This window comes from Pristiophorus japonicus, chromosome 22 (genome assembly GCF_044704955.1).
Source record: "Pristiophorus japonicus isolate sPriJap1 chromosome 22, sPriJap1.hap1, whole genome shotgun sequence".
Lineage (NCBI taxonomy): Eukaryota > Metazoa > Chordata > Chondrichthyes > Pristiophoridae > Pristiophorus > Pristiophorus japonicus.
Window position 1 is genome coordinate 11,305,614 of NC_091998.1, and position 19,083 is coordinate 11,324,696.

At 45.8% G+C, this 19,083-nt stretch overlaps 1 protein-coding gene across 6 annotated transcripts in view; it reads right to left on the minus strand.

Annotated features, from left to right (window-relative positions):
• Window positions 1-19,083, minus strand: part of camk2g2 (calcium/calmodulin-dependent protein kinase (CaM kinase) II gamma 2) — a 369,535-nt gene that overhangs the window by 126,241 nt on the left and 224,211 nt on the right. For all 6 annotated transcript variants that reach the window (XM_070865617.1, XM_070865616.1, XM_070865618.1 and 3 more), the window contains exon 5: window positions 416-481. In XM_070865617.1, the coding sequence (XP_070721718.1) occupies window positions 416-481 (66 nt within the window). The remainder of the gene's footprint in view (window positions 1-415; window positions 482-19,083) is intronic.

Genomic DNA, 19,083 nt, shown 5'->3' on the forward strand with positions numbered 1-19,083 from the left:
CTGCTCCTATTTCTTATGTTCTCAATGTTCTAATTTGGTCCAGATCTTACCTTCCATGATCACTGTCAATGCATGGGTCTAAATAAACTCAGCCTCGCTATAATGAAAAACGTGAAGATAACAAAATATCGTATCCGCCAACACCTAACTGCAACAGCAAACTGCTCACTGGCTCCTGGGTTTCATTCAGGTCGGAGAAACGTTGGGATGAAGCACGCGACAACGAGCCTGAAAGCTGAGCCAATCTTTGTAACTTGCCCTGAACCAGTACGTTGGACATTTCCCCGGGCTTCTGAAGATCGATAATGCCGCGAGAATGTCTTCGTTCCCTGGTCAGTTAGCAGCACTAACAAAGCTGCTCGGTGCGGGGGGGGAAAGCCAGTATCGAACCTGGAATACTTGTCGGGCTGCCTACCTTGCATCTGCTTCACTGTAGTATTCCCTGGCCACAATGTCTTCAAAGAGTTCTCCGCCGGTGACCCTACAAATTAAAAACAAAAAAAATGCAGACGTTGAAGAGTGAAAGCAGTAATCAGAGGAACACGGTGATTATACCTGGCTGTGTGCATTGGAAGTCATCCCTCCCACACAGTTTCGATTGCCTCTGCAGCATTCCTAAGCAATTATCTGGCCTACATCAGCAACACTATATTAATCAAGCATCTGCAGAAAGATCACCAACTCCTCAGCTTATTCTGACCTGGTCTCTCTCAGGAGAGCGTCTCACGCGAGACGTATTTTTCAGCGGCAGTGTTACTGATTACTCTCAAGGCCAATGTAAAATAGTGTTTCAATCCTCAATCATGTCTCAACAATTCACGAAGAATTGAAGTTTGACTTGACAAAATCATTTCACTGAACATTATGTACGCTCCATATTTTGATGAACGAATCAGCAGAAACCCTTCAGCTGTCTTTGTATTTATAGAGGCATGCTTCAAGATGAGAATTTATTATTCATTATCTGCTACCCCGCACACACAAATTGCTCTCAGATCAAGGTTGATTACAAGAAACAATGGAAGTGACTGTTTCCTGGCAATCGGCATGGATCCGGGGCAGGAATGAAGACACGGCCCAGTGTTCCTTAATCAGGTGCGTTTCAACTCACTGCCGACCTGCTCCAATAAAGGGGAAAAAAATGGACTAGCGTTTGCATATTGCCTTTCACGACCACCGGACGTCTCAGCTTTACAGCCAATGAAGTACTTTTGGAGTGCAGTCGCTGTTGGAATATGGAAATTTGGAAGCCATTTTGCGCTCAGCAAGCTCCCACAAACAGCAATGTGATACTGAGCAGATAATCTGTTTTAGTGATGTCGATTGAAGGATAAAGGATGGCCCCAGGACACCGGGGAGAACTCGAGACACCCCAGGCGCCTTGTCCAACATTGCTCTCTCATCCAACAGAACCAAAAACAGCCGAACTGGTTATTCATCTCATTGTGTCTATAACGAAATAAAGATGTGCATTTATTTAGCAACTTTCACAATCTCAGAATGTCCCAAAAGTACAGCCAATGAAGTATTTTGAAGTGTAGTCACTGTTGTAATGTGGGAAACGTGGCTCACAAAAAGCTGTCACAAGCAGCAATGTGACAATGACCAGATTATGTGTTGCTTGTGATGTTGATTGAAACATAGAAAGAAACATAGAAAGTACGTGCAGGAGTAGGCCATTCGGCCCTTCGAGCCTGCACCACCACTCAATAAAATCATGGCTGATCATGCAACTTCAGTACCCCATTCCTGCTTTCTCTCCATACCCCCTTGATCCCTTTAGCCGTAAGGGCCACATCTAACTTCCTTTTGGATATATCTAACGAACTGGCCTCAACAACTTTCTGTGGTAGAGAATTCCACAGGTTCTCAACTCTGAGTGAAGAAGTTTCTCCTCATCTCAATCCTAAATGGCTTACCCCTTATCCCTGGTTCTGGACTTCCCCAACATCGGGAACATTCTTCCTGCATCTAATTGAGGGATAAATATTGGTCAGGACACTGGGAATAACTCCCCTGCTCTTCTTCGAAATAGTGTCGTGGGATCGTTTACATCCACCTGAGGGGACAGATGGGGCCTCGGTTTAACGTCTCATCCGAAAAATGGCACCTCCGACAGTGCGGCACTCCCTCAGTACTGCACTGGAGTGTCAGCCTAGAGTATGTGCTCAAGTCCCTGGAGTGGGAGTATCGAGGTGGACCTTGTTGTTCGCCATGTCGATCAACATAAGAACGGTAATCACACTTCAAACCAATTTGCTGTATCTGCTTTAGGATATCTCAAGAGATCTGAAGATTTGCTGTATAAATGCAACTCAGAGTGCCATAGTGTAGTGACTCCCCCCAAAAAAAGTTCAAACTGATTTTTACCCTTGTCGACAAGTAACCGGTGTAACCGTTATTGATGAAACCGACAACCTTCGAGGATAAAGCAATGCCCACCAGCTCTAGTAAAATTACAGAGAATTCATAGCACAGAAACAGGCCATTCCTGGATATTCCAATGAGGAATTAAGATATTAAGTGATATTAAGGGATATGGGGCTAGAGCAGGACAGTGGAGTTGAGGTAGAAGATCAGCCATGATCTTATTGAATGGCGGAGCAGGCTCGAGGGGCCGAATGACCTCCTCCTTGCTCCTATTTCTTATGTTCTTATGTTCTCATTCGGCCCAACAGGTCCATGCCAGTGTTTTATGTTCCACGAGCCCTCTTCATCTCACTCCATCCCCTTCATATGCTTGTCTAGTCTCCCCTTAAATGCATCGAGGCAATTCATCTCAACCACTCCCTGTGGCAACGAGTTCCACATTCTCACCACTCTCTGGGTAAAGAAGTTTCCCCTGAATTCCCGATTGGATTTATTTACTGAGAGAATTGTGAATTGTGAACCTGTGGAATTCTCTACCACAGAAAGTTGTTGAGGCTAGTTCATTAGATATATTCAAAAGGGAGTTAGATGTGGCTCTTACAGCTAAAGGGATCAAGGGGTATGGAGAGAAGGCAGGAATGGGGTACTGAAGTTGCATGATCAGCCATGATCATATTGAATGGTGGTGCAGGCTCGAAGGGCCGGACAGCCTACTCCTGCACCTATTTTCTATGTTTCTATGACTTCAGGTTGAACCTCCCTTATCCAGAACTCCCTTATCCAGAACCACCCCTTGTCCAGAATCATTCCCGGCCACCGGGTGGCGCGTGCGCAGAACTACGATGTGAACAAACTGAAGTCCTTCTTCGCTGCCAACTCCCGCAATCGCTAACCTGACCCCACGATCCACCGCCACCCTCCCCCGTCCCCCCGCTCAGCCCCCCCCCGCCCCCTCCTACCATGATCTCTCTGCCGCACTCCCAGCCCCAAGCCAGCCAGCCCCGATATCCCCTTGCTCAATCCCCTGTACCATCCAATTTAACGTGACCACCTCTCGTCCGGAATCCCTTATTCAGAACAGGCCAGGTCCCGAGGGTTCCGGATAATGGAGGTTCAACCTGTATCTGGTATTTATAGCCCCTAGTTTTGGACTCCCCCACGAGCAAAAGGAGGTAAAGATGAGACGGAAAGTTACGGCTGATGTTAGTGGACGAACATGCAAGATGTTTGTAAGAAGTCCCTCTCCGACGGGGGTTAGCCTGTTTATTTTGAACGGGTTAAACACCTCTGTTGAAGTGTGGTCCAGGGAACATCAGTCCCATCGGTGCACTTAACATTCGGCCTGTTAATATTGTCAACAAGCTCCATGTCGGCGAGCGGGAGAGGAACAGTTATATTCATTAACAGGAATGTGAAGGGAGGAGATTGAACTTTAAATAAATTCCGTTTCTTTAATAGATTGACATCAGAGTTAGCAGAATGATTTATGAAATTTCAGTGGCTGCTTCAATGACTATTTATGGTGCGTCTTGGAAACTATGGGAGAATTTGAGGCAGTAATTCCAATAGTTCCTCTCTCTCCACGCTGAGAGATTGGATCCTTTGATATCACAGTTCTGTGTTTTGTTCCCTAGCGCACTTAAAAACAAAGTCTTCGTTTTATCTTTCATCTTAATCTTGTTTTGTTTTTTTATGACCCTATCTTGAATCCTTGAACGATTCTCACGAGGGAGCCTCACACTGTGCAGCAGAGGATGATGTAAGGCTGTTGTGTGGTTCACTCACAGCCAGGACGGCATTGCAAGAGTAAAAAAAAAAACCAGAGCGAGATTTACGATTCGTTTCCTTCCAACAGTTCAGTTCGCCTGTTGTCACAGCCTTCAGGGCTCTTGCCTAGCAACGAGAAGAGTAGAATGCCCACAAAAGGGCGGCGGACGGCATGTTTCTGCTGGGCTACTTTTTAAACAAACGGACCCAAAGTGTTGTGTGAACATTTTTCAAGCATATTTTCCAAAATGTTTTTCATCATCATTCAAAAAAGGGGACACAAGAATTAGGAGCAGGAGTCGGCCATTCGGCCCCTCGAGCCTGCTCCGCCACTCAATAAGATCACGGCTGATCATCGACCTCAACTCCACTTTCCCGCCCGCTCCCCATATCCCTTGATTCCCTTAATATTCAAAAATCTCGGACTTGAATAGACTCAACGACTGAGCCTCCACAGCCCTCTGGGGCAGAGAATTCCAAAGATTCACCACCCTCTGAGTCAAGAGATTTCGCCTCATCTCAGTCCGAAATGGCCGACCCCTTATTCTGAGACTGTGACCCCTGGTTCTAGACTCCCCAGCCAGGAGAAACATCCTCCCTGCATCTACCCCGTCAAAGGCCTGTAAGAAATTTGTATGTTTCAATGAGATCACCTCCCATTCTTCTAAACGCTACTGAATATAGGCCTCATCTGCTCAATCTCTCCTCATAGGACAATCCCCCATCTCAGGAATCAGTCTGATGAACCTTACTGAAGGTAAATATATCCTTCCTTAGGTGAGGAGATCAAAACTGTGCACAATACTCCAGGTGTGGTCTCACCAGGGCTCTGTCTCAGGAATCAGTCTGATGAACCTTATTGAAGGTAAATATATCCTTCCTGAGGTAAGGAGATCAAAACTGTGCACAATACTCCAGGTAATCTTCTTGTAATAAAGCCCAACAGGAAGTGGATAAGTATCTGAAAGAAATGGAGTTGCAGGGCTACGGGGGAAAGGGCAGGGGAGCGGGACTAGCCGAGAATGGGCTCGAGGGGCCGAATGGCCTTCTGTGCTGTAACCATTTTATGATTCTAGGTTCAGCCAAATAATACAAAATAAAACATACCCTTGGAGTGGAATGTTTACTCGCTTAATGCAGGTGCAAGTAGTCTGTTTGCTGCCATTCAAATCCATCTAAGACCTCATAATGAGGTACGGTAACACACTGGTTATGTGTCACTGGACCAGTAATCCACAGGTCTGGATTAATGATCTGGAGACGTGAATTCAAATCCCACCACGGCAGCTGGGGAATTTAAATTCAGTTCATTAAATACATTTGGAATTTTAAAAAGCTAGTGTCACTAATGGTGACCATGCAACTACCGGACTGTTGGAACAACTGAGCTGAACTGGCGTATATGTGAGCCTAGGCAGTGACTAGTGGCTATTCAACCACGATGTGCTTCAACCACAACCCTCTTCTCAGCTGTTGTCCATAAACATGCACCTTGTATTGCGGTATCACAGGACAGCAATCAGAGCCTCGGCTGATTTCCCCCCCCCCCGCCCTTCAAACCGGAGACCTTTGTGATCTGTTATGCCGCGTTTCCCACATTACAACAGTAACTACGCTTCAAAAAGTATTTCATCGGCTTGAAAGCGCTTTGGGACGTCCAGTGGCCGTGAAAGTTGCCATAGAAATGCAAGTCTTTCTTTCGTAGTTCCCAGTCTGGGCTGCAACGGGTGGGAAGACGGAGGGGTGGATGAAAGGTAGAGTCACACTTGGGCAAGTCACCTGCCCCATCAGCTGCACATGCATCAGGCCAGAGGAGTGAAGAACAGGACAAATTCTAGATTCTCGTGGCCGGGGGGTGGGGGGGTGGTTAACTACCTTGAAATATCAAAGGAACTTTTTAAGTGTGAGAATGAACAGAAATCATTGAATAATACAGCACAAAGAGAGGCCACACACACAGACTCGGTCGGAGGGGCAGTGCCGAGGGAGCGCCGCACAGCAGGAGGGACCATGCTGATTAACATGCTGCAATTGACAAGAGTAAATGAGAAGCAAAACTAAGATGGCAAGCTCCTTGCTTGAACACGTTTCCCGCCTCAACCGCATCAGGCAAGAATTCAAATGGCCCCTCGGTCTGATACCTAATGTTCTTGGGTCGGGTACAACAGAAAATACATCAGGAGACCACAAGATTTGGATTGGGATTGAGAATTGAAGCTGCTCCAGGGTGTTTCAGCTCTTTGGTGTAAAGATTAACAAGGCCACATGGAGAAAAAAAAAATGGGTGAAACAAAAAAAAAAGTAAACAGCAAAAAGGGAAATAGAAAATAAAAATATTACAAAAGGGAGAATGGCAAGACAGGAACATGGAAAGAACCTTTTAAAGGTCGTCTAGAAAGCTGGAAGAAACTTGAGTATTTTTCCTGTGCTTAAATATCCGGACTAGTGACATTGTGATTCGGGCCTGTACGTGATTTGTCAGATCCAGGCCTGTGTAGTGGGGATTTTCAACAAACCACCTACATTCATGAAGAGATTATCCTGTCTTCCCAGCTCACTGCAAGTACATCAAGGACAGCTACCAGAACGGAGTGGGTATACTTATCCGGAAAGGCTGAACTGGCTCGGGCTCTTTTCTCTAGAAAAGTGAATGGGGTGACCTGCTAGAGGTGGTTACGGGTTTGATAGGGTCGATGTACAGAAGATGTTTCCACTTGTGTGGGGCAGTCCAAAACTAGTGGCCATAAATATAAGACAGTCACTAATAAATCAATGATGGAATTTAGGAGAAATATCTTTACTCAAAGAGTGGCAAGAACGTGGAACGCCCTACCACAAGGAGCTGTTGAGGGCCAGCACGTAGCTAGCAACGGTTACACATAGCGCAAGAGCAGTTTATAACACGGGCAGTCTCCGCGATGGACTTTTTGCAGGGACCAATCATAAAAAATGCAAATGCTCGCAGCAGATTAAACTGCTCTGATTACTTAAGGTTCATTCCAGGTCAGTCTCTGCAGGGTTCAATAATCACGCAGATCGTTTAATCTGTTAACTATATATTATTCATTTTTTTTTTAATCCGAGAATGGAAATGGTTTGAAATGCCAGTTGCTGACTGGGACAGAAGGAACTTGCATTTATATAGTGCCTTTCAGATCATCATCAGCTGACCAAAAGTAATTCCGAACCTGACTAATTACTTTTGAAGAAGTGTAGTCACTGTTGTTATTCCGCCAAATATGCCAGCCGATCCTACAGCAAGATCTCACAAACCACAAAAGCATTCATGTGTTTTTGATGGTGGTGGTTCGAAGGTGGAATGTTGGCCAGGACACCTCCTCGATGCTCTCCAAAGTGTATCATGGACATAGAAACATAGAAAATAGGTGCAGGAGTAAGCCATTCGCCCTTTCAAGCCTGCACCACCATTCAATATGATCATGGCTGATCATGCAACTTCAGTACCCCATTCCTGCTTTCTCTCCATACCCATTGATCCCTTTAGCTCGAAGGGCCACATCTAAATCCCTTTTGAATATATCCAACAAACTGGCCCCAACAACTTTCTGGGGTAGAGAATTCCACAGGTTCACAATTCTCTGGGTGAAAAAGTATCGTAATAGGCAGTGTTGGCAAAAAGACAGCACCTCCGACAGTACACTGCTCCCTCCATACTGCCTTGAGCAGTCAGTCTAGATTATGCGCTCAACTCCTGAATGGGGCAGAGGAGGGGCTTGAACCCACGACATTATAACTCCGAGGTAAGAGTGCTACCAGCTGAATCAAGCTGGCAATTGGAAGTTACTCGAGCAATATGACAGGTGATGATAAGCTGAAATGATGCTTGGAAGTAGCTTTGACTAATTCAGATAGTAGGAGACGGGGGGGGGGGGGGTAGATTTTCCTGCTCCGGCAGGCGGGTCGCAATCCCCCCTGGGATCACGTGGACCGGCCCGACCAATGAAAGAAGGGAATCCCATTCGTGCTTATGTGGATTCCGTATGTATGGAAACCCCATTGCATGAATGGGAATGCCCCCAAAATACTTCTACACACCAAATAAATAAAATAAACCTCACATATTTAAAATTAATTAAAATGCATTTAATTAAATAGTTAAAACAAAAATAAACATTTTTGAAAAATAAATGGAAATGTTTTGAAGGGGCGAACAATAAACTTACTTTTATTGTACCGGTTTTTAAAAAAATGTATAAATGATTGAAAGTCTCACGCTCGTAAAAGCAGGCCTTACGCCCTATGCTGGTACCAAGCGTAAGAATTTCACGGGCATTCGCTGGGCAGATGTTGGCCCACCTTTCCGCCCGGGGAGGGTCTTTCCCCGGGGATGCATTGGATCGGTCAAGGAAATTCTTGACAGATCGCAAGTTCCGGGTTTTCGCGCTTGGCGGGCAGAAACCCAAAACTTGCGTGTCCCTCATGGGCACGTGCACACCGCGTACACGCACCTGTAGGGGCCGCAAAGTACGGCCCCATGTTAGTGAACCAACGAGCAGAGACATTTGTGTGGTTAATTGCTTCACAGATGAGGGTGCAGAGTATCTGGACTGCAGCTTGTCATTAAGCATTATTCCAGTATTGTACATAATGGATTTGCTCATAAGCCTCCTTAAATTGACAGCCATTGCTAAACTGGAGGCCATAGTCGCTATGGTCTAAAATTAAAAATGATTGTGTAAATGGGGAGTTTATGTATTTGAAAAAGAAGAAACTAATCTGTAATCCGCTTAATGTAGTACCCCTTAGGATAACAGATACATTCAGGATATTGGGTGTTTGGAATGTAAAGAAGGATAATCTCTCTCGTTCCTGGGTTCAGAGAAACTTTTTTTTCAAACTCTGAGCCAGGCATCTGGGGCCATGTGTGTTTCTGATTTTGGGGTACTTGCTACATCTAGGTTTTGAAACCAGCCCAAATATTTCAGGTAACAGGATCCTTTCACGACCCCTTTCATTATTTTAAATGTTTCTATAAGATCACCCCTCATCCTTCTGAACTTCAACGAGTAAAGACCCAGTCTACTCAATCTATCATCATAAGGTAACCCCCTCATCTCTGGAATCAGCCGAGTGAATCGTCTCTGTACCCCCTCCAAAGCTAGTATATCCTTCCTTAAGTAAGGTGACCAAAACTGCACACAGTACTCCAGGTGCAGCCTCACCAATACCCTATACAGTTGCAGCAGGACCTCCCTGCTTTTGTACTCCATCCCTCTCGCAATGAAGGCCAACATTCCATTCGCCTTCCTGATTACCTGCTGCACCTGCAAACTAACTTTTTGGGATTCATGCACAAGGACCCCCAGGTCCCTCTGCACCACAGCATGTTGTAATTTCTCCCCATTCAAATAATATTCCCTTTTACTGTTTTTTTTTCCCCCCAAGGTGGATGACCTCACATTTTCCGACATTGTATTCCATTTGCCAAACCTGAGCCCATTCACTTAACCTATCTAAATCTCTTTGCAGCCTCTCTGTGTCCTCTACACAACCCGCTTTCCCACTAATCTTCCCACTAATCTTTCCCACAAAGATTAGTGGGAAAGCGGGTTGTGTAGAGGACAGAGAGGCTGCAAAGAGATTTAGATAGGTTAAGCGAATGGGCTCAGGTTTGGCAGATGGAATACAATGTCGGAAAGTGTGGGGTCATCCATCTTGGAAAAAAAAACAGTAAAAGGGAATATTATTTGAATGGGGAGAAATTACAACATGCTGCAGTGCAGAGGGACCTGGGGATCCTTGTGCATGAATCCCAAAAAGTTAGTTTGCAGGTGCAGCAGGTAAATCAGGAAGGCGAATGGAATGTTGGCCTTCATTGCGAGAGGGATGGAGTACAAAAGCAGGGAGGTCCTGCTGCAACTGTACAGGGTATTGGTGAGGCTGCACCTAGAGTACTGCGTGCAGTTTTGGTCACCTTACTTAAGGAAGGATATACTAGCTTTGGAGGGGATACAGAGACGATTCACTTGGCTGTTTCCGGAGATGAGGGGGTTACCTTATGATGATAGGCTGAGTAGACTGGGTCGACTGGTCTTTACTTGTTGGAGTTCAGAAGGATGAGGGGTGATCTTATAGAAACATTTAAAATAATGAAAGGGATGAACAGGATAGAGGCAGAGAGGTTGTTTCCACTGGTCGGGGAGACTAGAACTAGGCGGCACAGCCTCAAAATACGGGGGAGCCAATTTAAAACCGAGTTGAGAAGGAATTTCTTCTCCCAGAGGGTTGTGAATCTGTGGAATTCTCTGCCCAAGGAAGCAGTTGAGGCTAGCTCATTGAATGTATTCAAATCACAGATAGATAGATAGATTTTTAACCAATAAGGGAATTAAGGGTTACGGGGAGCGGGCGGGTAAGTGGAGCGGAGTCCACGGCCAGATCAGCCATGATCTTATTGAATGGCGGAGCAGGCTCGAGGGGCTAGATGGCCGATTCCTGTTCCCAATTCTTATGTTCTTATGTTATGTTCTTTGAGAGTTTCTGATGGGACATCCCATTCTTCCGCTCGTTTATGAGGCGAATTTAAAAAGGAGGCACATATTTTTTTTATTTTTTTTTATTCGGTTCCGGGATGTGAGCATTGCTGGCAAGGCCGGCATTTATTTCCCATCCCTAATTGCCCCTTGAGAAGGTGGTGGTGAGCCGCCTTTTTGAACCGCTGCAGTCCGTGTGGTGAAGGTGCTCCCACAGTGCTGTTAGGGAGGGAGTTCCACAATTTTGGCCCAGCGACGATGAAGGAACGGCCGATATATTTCCAAGTCGGGATGGTGTGTGACTTGGAGAGGAACGTGGAGGTGATGGTGTTCCCATGCGCCTGCTGCCTTGGTCCTTCTAGGTGGTAGAGGTTGCAGGTTTGGGAGGTGCTGCCGAAGAAGCCTTGGCGAGTTGCTGCAGTGCATCTTGTAGATGGTGCACACTGCAGCCACGGTGCGCCGGTGGTGGAGGGAGTGAATGTTTAAGGTGGGGGTTGGGCTGCCAATTAAGTGGGCTGCTTTGTCCTGGATGCTGCCAAGCATCTTCAGTGTTGTTGGAACTGCACTCATCCAGGCAAATGGATGGTATTCTACCACATGCCTGACTTGTGCCTTGTGGATGATGGAACGGCTTGGGGAAGTCAGGAGGTGAGACACTCACTCTAGAATACCCAGCCTCTGACCTGCAGAAATATCGGGAGTTCCGTTGAGTAGTCTGTCTAATTCTTGCCTGCATTGGGGTTCTACTGTCTGAATGTCATTCGTTTGATTATTAAGTTTGCAATACAATAAATAAAGATATGTGCAGCAGATCCTCACATCATCATCCCAGAGAATGTCAGAGGAGAAAATGCAGAGGTGTATGTACCACTCTCAGCTGTCAAAACCAAGGCAAATGCGTCAATTTATTAATATAATGGCAGAACATCAATGCAGAGAAAACTACCCTCAGAACACACATTAGAACCAGGTTTATTAAATCAAGTTGAAACTTCTTCTCTATGCTATATTAATTTCCACAGATCTTAGACTTAAATTCTGATTACTCTGCTCAACCTTTGCTATCATCCAAACAGCTAATAGTGTGATCTCCAGGAAGCTTTTTGTCCGTCTCTGGCCCAGGCTAAGCTGAGGCTGAAACCCTCGTAAAGGCCTTCGTCACCTCCGGACTCGACCATTCCAATACTCTGCTGGTCGGGTTCACAACGACTCTGCTCTGTAAACTTCAGCCCATCCAAAACTCTGCTGCCTACATCCTATCCCGCACCAAGTCCCGTTCACCCATCACCCCCTGTGCTCGCTGGCCGACATTCAGCTCCTGCTATCCCCAATTTCAAATTCTCATCCTCATGCTGAAACCCTCATGTTCTTGCCCCTCTGCATCTCGGGAACCTACAATCACCACCTGAACTCTCTGCTCCTCCAACTCTGACCACTTCCTTCACCTCTCCATTGATGGCCGTACCTTCAGCTGTGCAGAACCCAATCTCTGGAATTCCATAACTAAACCCCTCTATGTCTCGACCTACTCCTTAAAACCCACCTCTTTGACCAAATCTTTGGGGACACCCCCCCAGCCCCCCAGCATCTCCTCCTTTGGCTCAGCATCCATTTTTGTCTGATTATGACCTCTACGAAGCAGCTTGTGACAGTTTCCAATGCTGAAGGCACTATACAAATGCAAATTGTTGTAATTGTACAGAATCGAATTCTAAGGCACAATTTTGGCAAATATATTCCTTTTCAAAATAAAAAGCTTCACATCTAAAGACAAGAGCTTCCCTTCAATTCTACTCGTTATGTCACGCGTGGAGGATCAAAGTCTGGCAACAGAGAGAGCTTAGATAATGGTTCAATCCCTGCCTGCTCTCTCTCTCTCGGTCACAGGTGGCCAATGGCCTGGAGATATGTGGCAAAAAGATGAAATAAGGAAAGACATTTCAGAACGATCACAGACAGAAGGGCAGGCAAGGGATGACAGTTGTGCCTCCCAGTTTATCCTTCCATGGAAAGCTAGATTGCCTCCATCAGAGCATCCATCTGCCTCCAGAGAGACAGAGAGGTTTAGGCAGGGAGTTCCAGAGCTCAGGGCCCAGGCAACAGAAGGCACGGCCACCGATGGTTAAGCGATTATAATCAGGGATGCTTAGGAGCGCAGACACCTCGGTGGGGGGTTTGTGGGGCTGGAGATTACAGAGATAGGGAGGGGGTGAGGCCATGGAGGGATTTGAAAACATGGATGCGAATTTTGGGTATCGAGGAGTTGCTTAACCAGGAGTCTTAAAACCCAATCTAGCCTGGGGGAAGCTACTGTAAGCACCCTATCAGTCAGTCAAGACCATTAAACTGTTTCCACTTTCAGTTAATTCGCCAAAAATATGAAAAACAAATCTTACACTAAATCTAATTTAATCACTTGTGCGCTGTGAAAGTCCACAGTGCGGAAAAACAAAATGCTGCCTTTGAAGTAATTTATATGACTACTTGAACATATATAGAGAGATTTATCGTGTGTCTTCCTTCACACTGCTCCTTTCTTCCAGCTGCAGGCTGTAACGCTGCAATGAGTAGCAAGAAACAACTCCACATGGAAATACTGACCTAACGGACAAGTTGTCTGCTGCAAGAGACCAGAGAAGTCTGGACTTGGTTAAACGCAACTCAAGACTTTTCTTGGCTGAGGCAATTCTTGGAAAAAGTGCTTACACTTTGCTCTTTAAGTGCCTGAAATGGCATCTGGACTGCACAGGAGATGTGATTACAACCATACTTAAATTGTGAAAACAGTTCTGGTCGGAGAAGGTACGAGTTTGCTTTCTCGGGCCCCCAATCTGACAAAGCTATGTGGCACCCGCAGGCCAGTACGTTGCGAGTTTAAGATGGCCGCTAGCACCAAGTGGTTTAATAAAGAACAAAAAGACTTGTATTTATAAAGCACCTTTCACGACCAAGGACATCTCAAAGTGCTTTACAGCCAATGAAGTACTTTTGGAGTGTAGTCACATGTGAGAAACGTGGCAGCCAATTTGCGCACAGCAAGCTCCCACAAACAGCAATGTGATAAGACCAGATAATCTGCTTTTTATGTTATGTTGATTGAGGAATAAATATTGGCCAGAACATCAGGGATAACTGCCCTGCTCTTCTTCGAAATAGTGCCATGGGATCTTTTACATCCTCCTGAGGGGGCAGACGGGTCCTCGGTTTAACATCTCATCCGAAAGACGGCCCCCTCCGACAGTGCAGCACTCCCTCAGCACTGTACTGGAGAGTCAGCCTAGATTTATGTGCTCGAGTCCCTTGAGTGGGACTTGAACCCACAACCTTCTGACTCAGAGGCGAGGGTGCTACCCACTGAGCCACAGCTGACATCAAATGGAGGTTAGTGATTGTAATTTCCCACATGGGTTGTTCCTTTCCAGGATCAACTGGCCTCCAAGGGTTTCCTATATAGAGGGAGTGGGATGGGAAGTGAAACAGGCTAGATACGTCCCTTTGACCTTAGAGACTAACGGGATGAAAATGTCTCCTTTCTTCGAGATGCAAGGATCGTGTGTGAACAAGCAGGCTCGAGGGGCCGAATGGCCTACTCCTGCACCTATTTTCTATGTTTCTATGTTTGATCTCCTTGCAGTTCTTGGAAGGTGTGGGCCCACCTGATTATAATTTGTGTCAAAAAGCATTCTCGGGCTATAATGATGGTTTGTGTAGGAAATGGAAATGGCCATACTGGTGCAATTGTCATGGGTCAGAGTGCAAGGACTGCACATAGAACGTACAGCACAGAAACAAACCATTCGGCCCAATTGGTATGTGCCAACATTTATGCTCTACATGAACCTCCTCCCACCTCTCTTCATCCAACCCGATCTGAATATCCCTCTATTCCTTTCTCCCTCATGTGCTGATCCAGCTTTTCCATGAATGCATCTAAGCTATTTGCCTCAACCACTCCCTGTGGCAGCTAGTTCCACATTCTCATCACTCTCTGGGTGAAGAAGCTTCTCCTGAATTCCCTATTGGATTTATTCATAGCTACAGGTTGAACCTCCCTTATCCAAACACACCCCTTGTCCAGATCCATTCCCGGCCACTAGGTGGCGCATGCGCAGAACTCCGACATGAACAAATTGAAGTCCATCCTCGCTGCCGACCCCCCGCAATCGTTGGCCTGACCCCGTGATCCACCGCGTCCATCCACCCGCCCCCATGATCTCTCTGCTGCACTCCCAGCCCCAGCCAGCCAGCCCCGATATCCCCTTATTGGATTTTTCATGACTATCCTATAATTATGGCCCCTAGTTTTGGGCTTCCCCCACAAGTGGAAACATCTTCTCTAAGTCTACCCTATCAAAGCCTTTCATAATCTTAAATGATCACCATCAGGTCACCCCTCAGTCTTCTCACAACAGTGACTACACCTTCAGAAGTACTTCATTGGTTGTAAAGAGCTTTGAGACGTCCGGTGGTCTTAAAAGGCACTATATAAATGCAAGTCTTCCTTTTTCCTTTTCTAGAGAAAAGAGCCCCGGCCTGTTCCTTTGTCGGGCCTCCTGACATCGCATTGTGATCACAAAAAATCACTAACAAAAATACCCTGGATTAAGTTCACGGTTGTAATCTCATTTTGGCGTTCAAGTAACTATTCTAAGCAGTTTAAGCTTCACTTGTGATTTGACATCAACAGATCCCCTGTTTTAGATTGCTGGCAAGTAATCACTTCCTGGAATAAATGTCCACAGCTCTTTATTTTCTGAGAATCCCGGATCGATCACAAAGCCTTACTCTGCTTTTTACAAATTAAAAAAAGAATTACACAGGTAGCCTCGCTTTAACTGTTTCCACACTGACTAAAAAAAGTCCTACCTTTGAACTGTAAACTATTTACACTACATATAGCACCTTTAACATAGTGAAACGTTCCAAGGCGCTTCACAGGAGTGTTATGAGATAAAAAAATTGACACCGAGCCGTATAAGTAGAAATTAGTGCAGGTGACCAAAAGGCTGGTCAAAGATGTAGGTTTTAAGGGGCGTCTTGAAGGAGGAAAGAGAGGTAGAGAGGCGGAGAGGTTTAGGCAGGGAGTTCCAGAGCTTGGGGCCCAAGCAACAGAAGGCACGACCACCAATGGTTAAGCGATTATAATCAGGGATGCTCAGGAGGGCAGAATTAGAGGAACGCAGATATCTCGGGGGGTTGTGGGGCTGGAGGAGATTACAGAGATAGGGAGGGGGCGAGGCTGTGGAAGGATTTGAAAACAAGGATGAGAATTTTGAAATCGAGGCGTTGCTTAACCGGAAACCAATGTAGGTCAGCGAGCACAGGGGTGATGGATGAGTGGGACTTGGTGCGAGTTCGGACACTGGGCAGTCGAGTTTTGGATCACCTCTAGTTTACGTAGGGGAGAATGTGGGAGGCCAGACAGGAGTGCGTTGGAATAGTCAAGCCTCGAGGTAACAAAGGCATGGATGGATGAGGGCTTCAGCAGCAGAGAACAAAGGAAACTATAGACATCAGCAGTAGGTGTTAGAATCTATTATTAGAGGCATCGTTACAGGGCACTTAGAAATTCAGAATATGTTTGAACAGTGTCAAGACAGATTTATGAAAGGGAAATCGGGTTTGACAAATCTGGTTTTTTTGAGGTTGTAAACAAGCGGGGTAGCTAAGGGGGAACCAGTGGATGTGGTATATTTGGATTTTCAAATGCATTCGATAAGGTACCACACAACAGGTTATTGCACAAAATTAGGGCTCATTGGATTGAGGTAATATACTTGCATGCATTGAGGGTTGGTTAATGGACAGAAAAGAGTGCACACAAACAAACGGGTGATTTTCGGGTCGGCAGGCCGTAACTAGTGGGGTGCCACAATGATCAGTGCTTGGGCCCCAGCTATTTACAATCTATATTAATGACGTGGATGAGAGGATTGAGTTTGCTGACGATACAAAGCTCGGTGGAAAAACAAGTTGTGAGGAGGATACAAAGGGATATAGACAGGCTAAGTGAGTGGGCAAGGACGTGGAACAGGGAATACAACGTGGAGAAATGTGAAGTTATCCACTTTGGTAGGAAAAATAGAAAAGAATATTTTTTTTAAATGGTGAGAGACTGGGAAATGTTGGTATTCAGGAGGGAACTTCACTGTTGCACACAATGGGACGTGGCGAATTGGGAAACCGTTTTACACCTCAAAATCTATGGAAGAGAAAATTGGGAGAGTGCTACCGCCAAAGTCACATTTCACCGCTAGATGCCCAAGATGCATACATGTTTCACTTCAAGTCAACAACAACTTACATTTAGATAGCACCTTTAAACGCAGTAAAATGTCCCAAGTGCTTCACAAGAGTGTTAGCGCACAATCTTTGACACCAAGCCACAAAAGGAGATTTTAGGATTGGTAACTAAAAAGCTTGATCAAAAAAAGCAGGTTTTAAGAGGTGTCTTAAAGGAGAGAGAGAGAGAGAGAGAGAAGTGGAGAGGTTTAGGGAAGGCTATACACTTGGGCTTTTGGTAGCTGGAAGCACGGCCACCAATGGTGGAGTGATGAGAATTGGGGTTGTGCAATAGGCCAGAATTGGAGGAGTGCCGACATCTCGGAGGGTTGTGGGGCTGGAGGGGATTCGGGAGATAGGGAGGGGCGAGGCCACGGAGAGATTTGAAAACATGGATGTGAATGTTAAATTTGAGGCATTGCTGGATCGGGAGTCCATTTAGGTCAGCGAGCACAGGGGGCGGGGAAGAACATCCTGAGAGTGACCATAAAATTGTCACACCATTAAGCCCGTCACCTGCATCATGCATCTTATGCAAGCATCTCAACAGTAACACTGGCCGATACCTGGGAATGGGGCATTTTAAAAATGTGTTCACGCAACGTGGGGGTTGCCGGCAAGGCCGGCATTTATTGCCCATCCCTAATTGCCCCTCGAGAAGGTGGTGGTGAGCCGCCTTCTTGAACCGCTGCAGTCCGTGTGGTGAAGGTGCTCCCACAGTGCTGTTAGGGAGGGAGTTCCAGGGTTTTGAGCCAGCGACGGTGAAGGAACGGGCGCTGTCGTTCCAAGTCACTCTCATAAACGAGAAATGTTGTTCAGGGAAAACTGGCAAGGGGGTTGTGGGGAGGACAAAATAACTTAAAAGATGACGCCGAGAACTTTCCACAGTGTGTACAATTAACTGCTCCAGTGAGTTGAAACCATTTGACATTTTCAAACAAATTTATCACCAAAACAGAAACTCTGCCCTATATTTTGCAGGAAAGAAAATCAATTTTTTTTTTTACAAAAAGAAAAAAACTCTAACAGCTTGTAACTCAAAATAATAAGCCTTCTGGAAAATTCTAACATATCCCAGTGCTGCAGAGGCTTCTGCTAGACTGAACCCTTATTAACATCAATAACCACAACTGCTGCAAAGCTACAATAGCTGGTAAGTCTTTTAATGTTTTTTTATACAACAGGATTAAATTTCACCCTGCGCTAGAATTTAACCCTTCTGCTTATGTAATGTATTTGCTTCATGGGTTCTTTGCTTAAGAATTCATAGCAACACATTGCTATTAAGAACTAGATGGTTTATTAGCGAAGGTTTAACAACCGCACTACACATTACTAGTTCATCCACCAGGCTGACAACTACCTGCCTCATCCCCTGAACCCAACTGGCTGGGGTTTTATTTAGTCTTGTGAACTCATAAGCAGTCCTTTGGAATCGAGGAAGACTTGCTGCCCCTTAAAATGAGTCCTTAGGTGGCTGAACAGTCCAATACGAGAGCCAGAGTCCCCATCACAGGTGGGTCTTTGAGGGGAAGGGTGGGTGGGATTGGTTTATAAGAACATAAGAATTAGGAACAGGAGTAGGCCATCTAGCCCCTCGAGCCTGCTCCGCCATTCAACAAGATCATGGCTGATCTGTCCGTGGACTCAGCTCCACTTACCCGCCCGCTCCCCGTAATCCTTTATTCCCTTATTGGTTAAAAATCTATCCTTCTGCAATTTGAATACATTCAATGAGCTAGCCTCAATTGCTTCCTCGGGCAGAGAATTCCACAGATTCACAACCCTCTGGGAGAAGAAATTCCTGCTCAACTCGGTTTTAAATTGGCTCCCCCGTATTTTGAGGCTGTGCCCCCTAGTTCTAGTCTCCCCGACCAGTGGAAACAACCTCTCTGCCTCTATCTTGTTTATCCCTTTCATGATTTTAAATGTTTCTATAAGATCACCCCTCATCCTTCTGAACTCCAATGAGTAAAGACCCAGTCTACTCAATCTATCATCATAAGGTAACCCCCCCATCTCCGGAATCAGCCTCGTGAATCGTCTCTGTACCCCATCCAAGGCTAGTATATCCTTCCTTAAGTAAGGTGACCAAAACTGCACGCAGCACTCCAGGTGCAGCCTCACCAATACCCTGTACAGTTGCAGCAGGACCTCCCTGCTTTTGTAC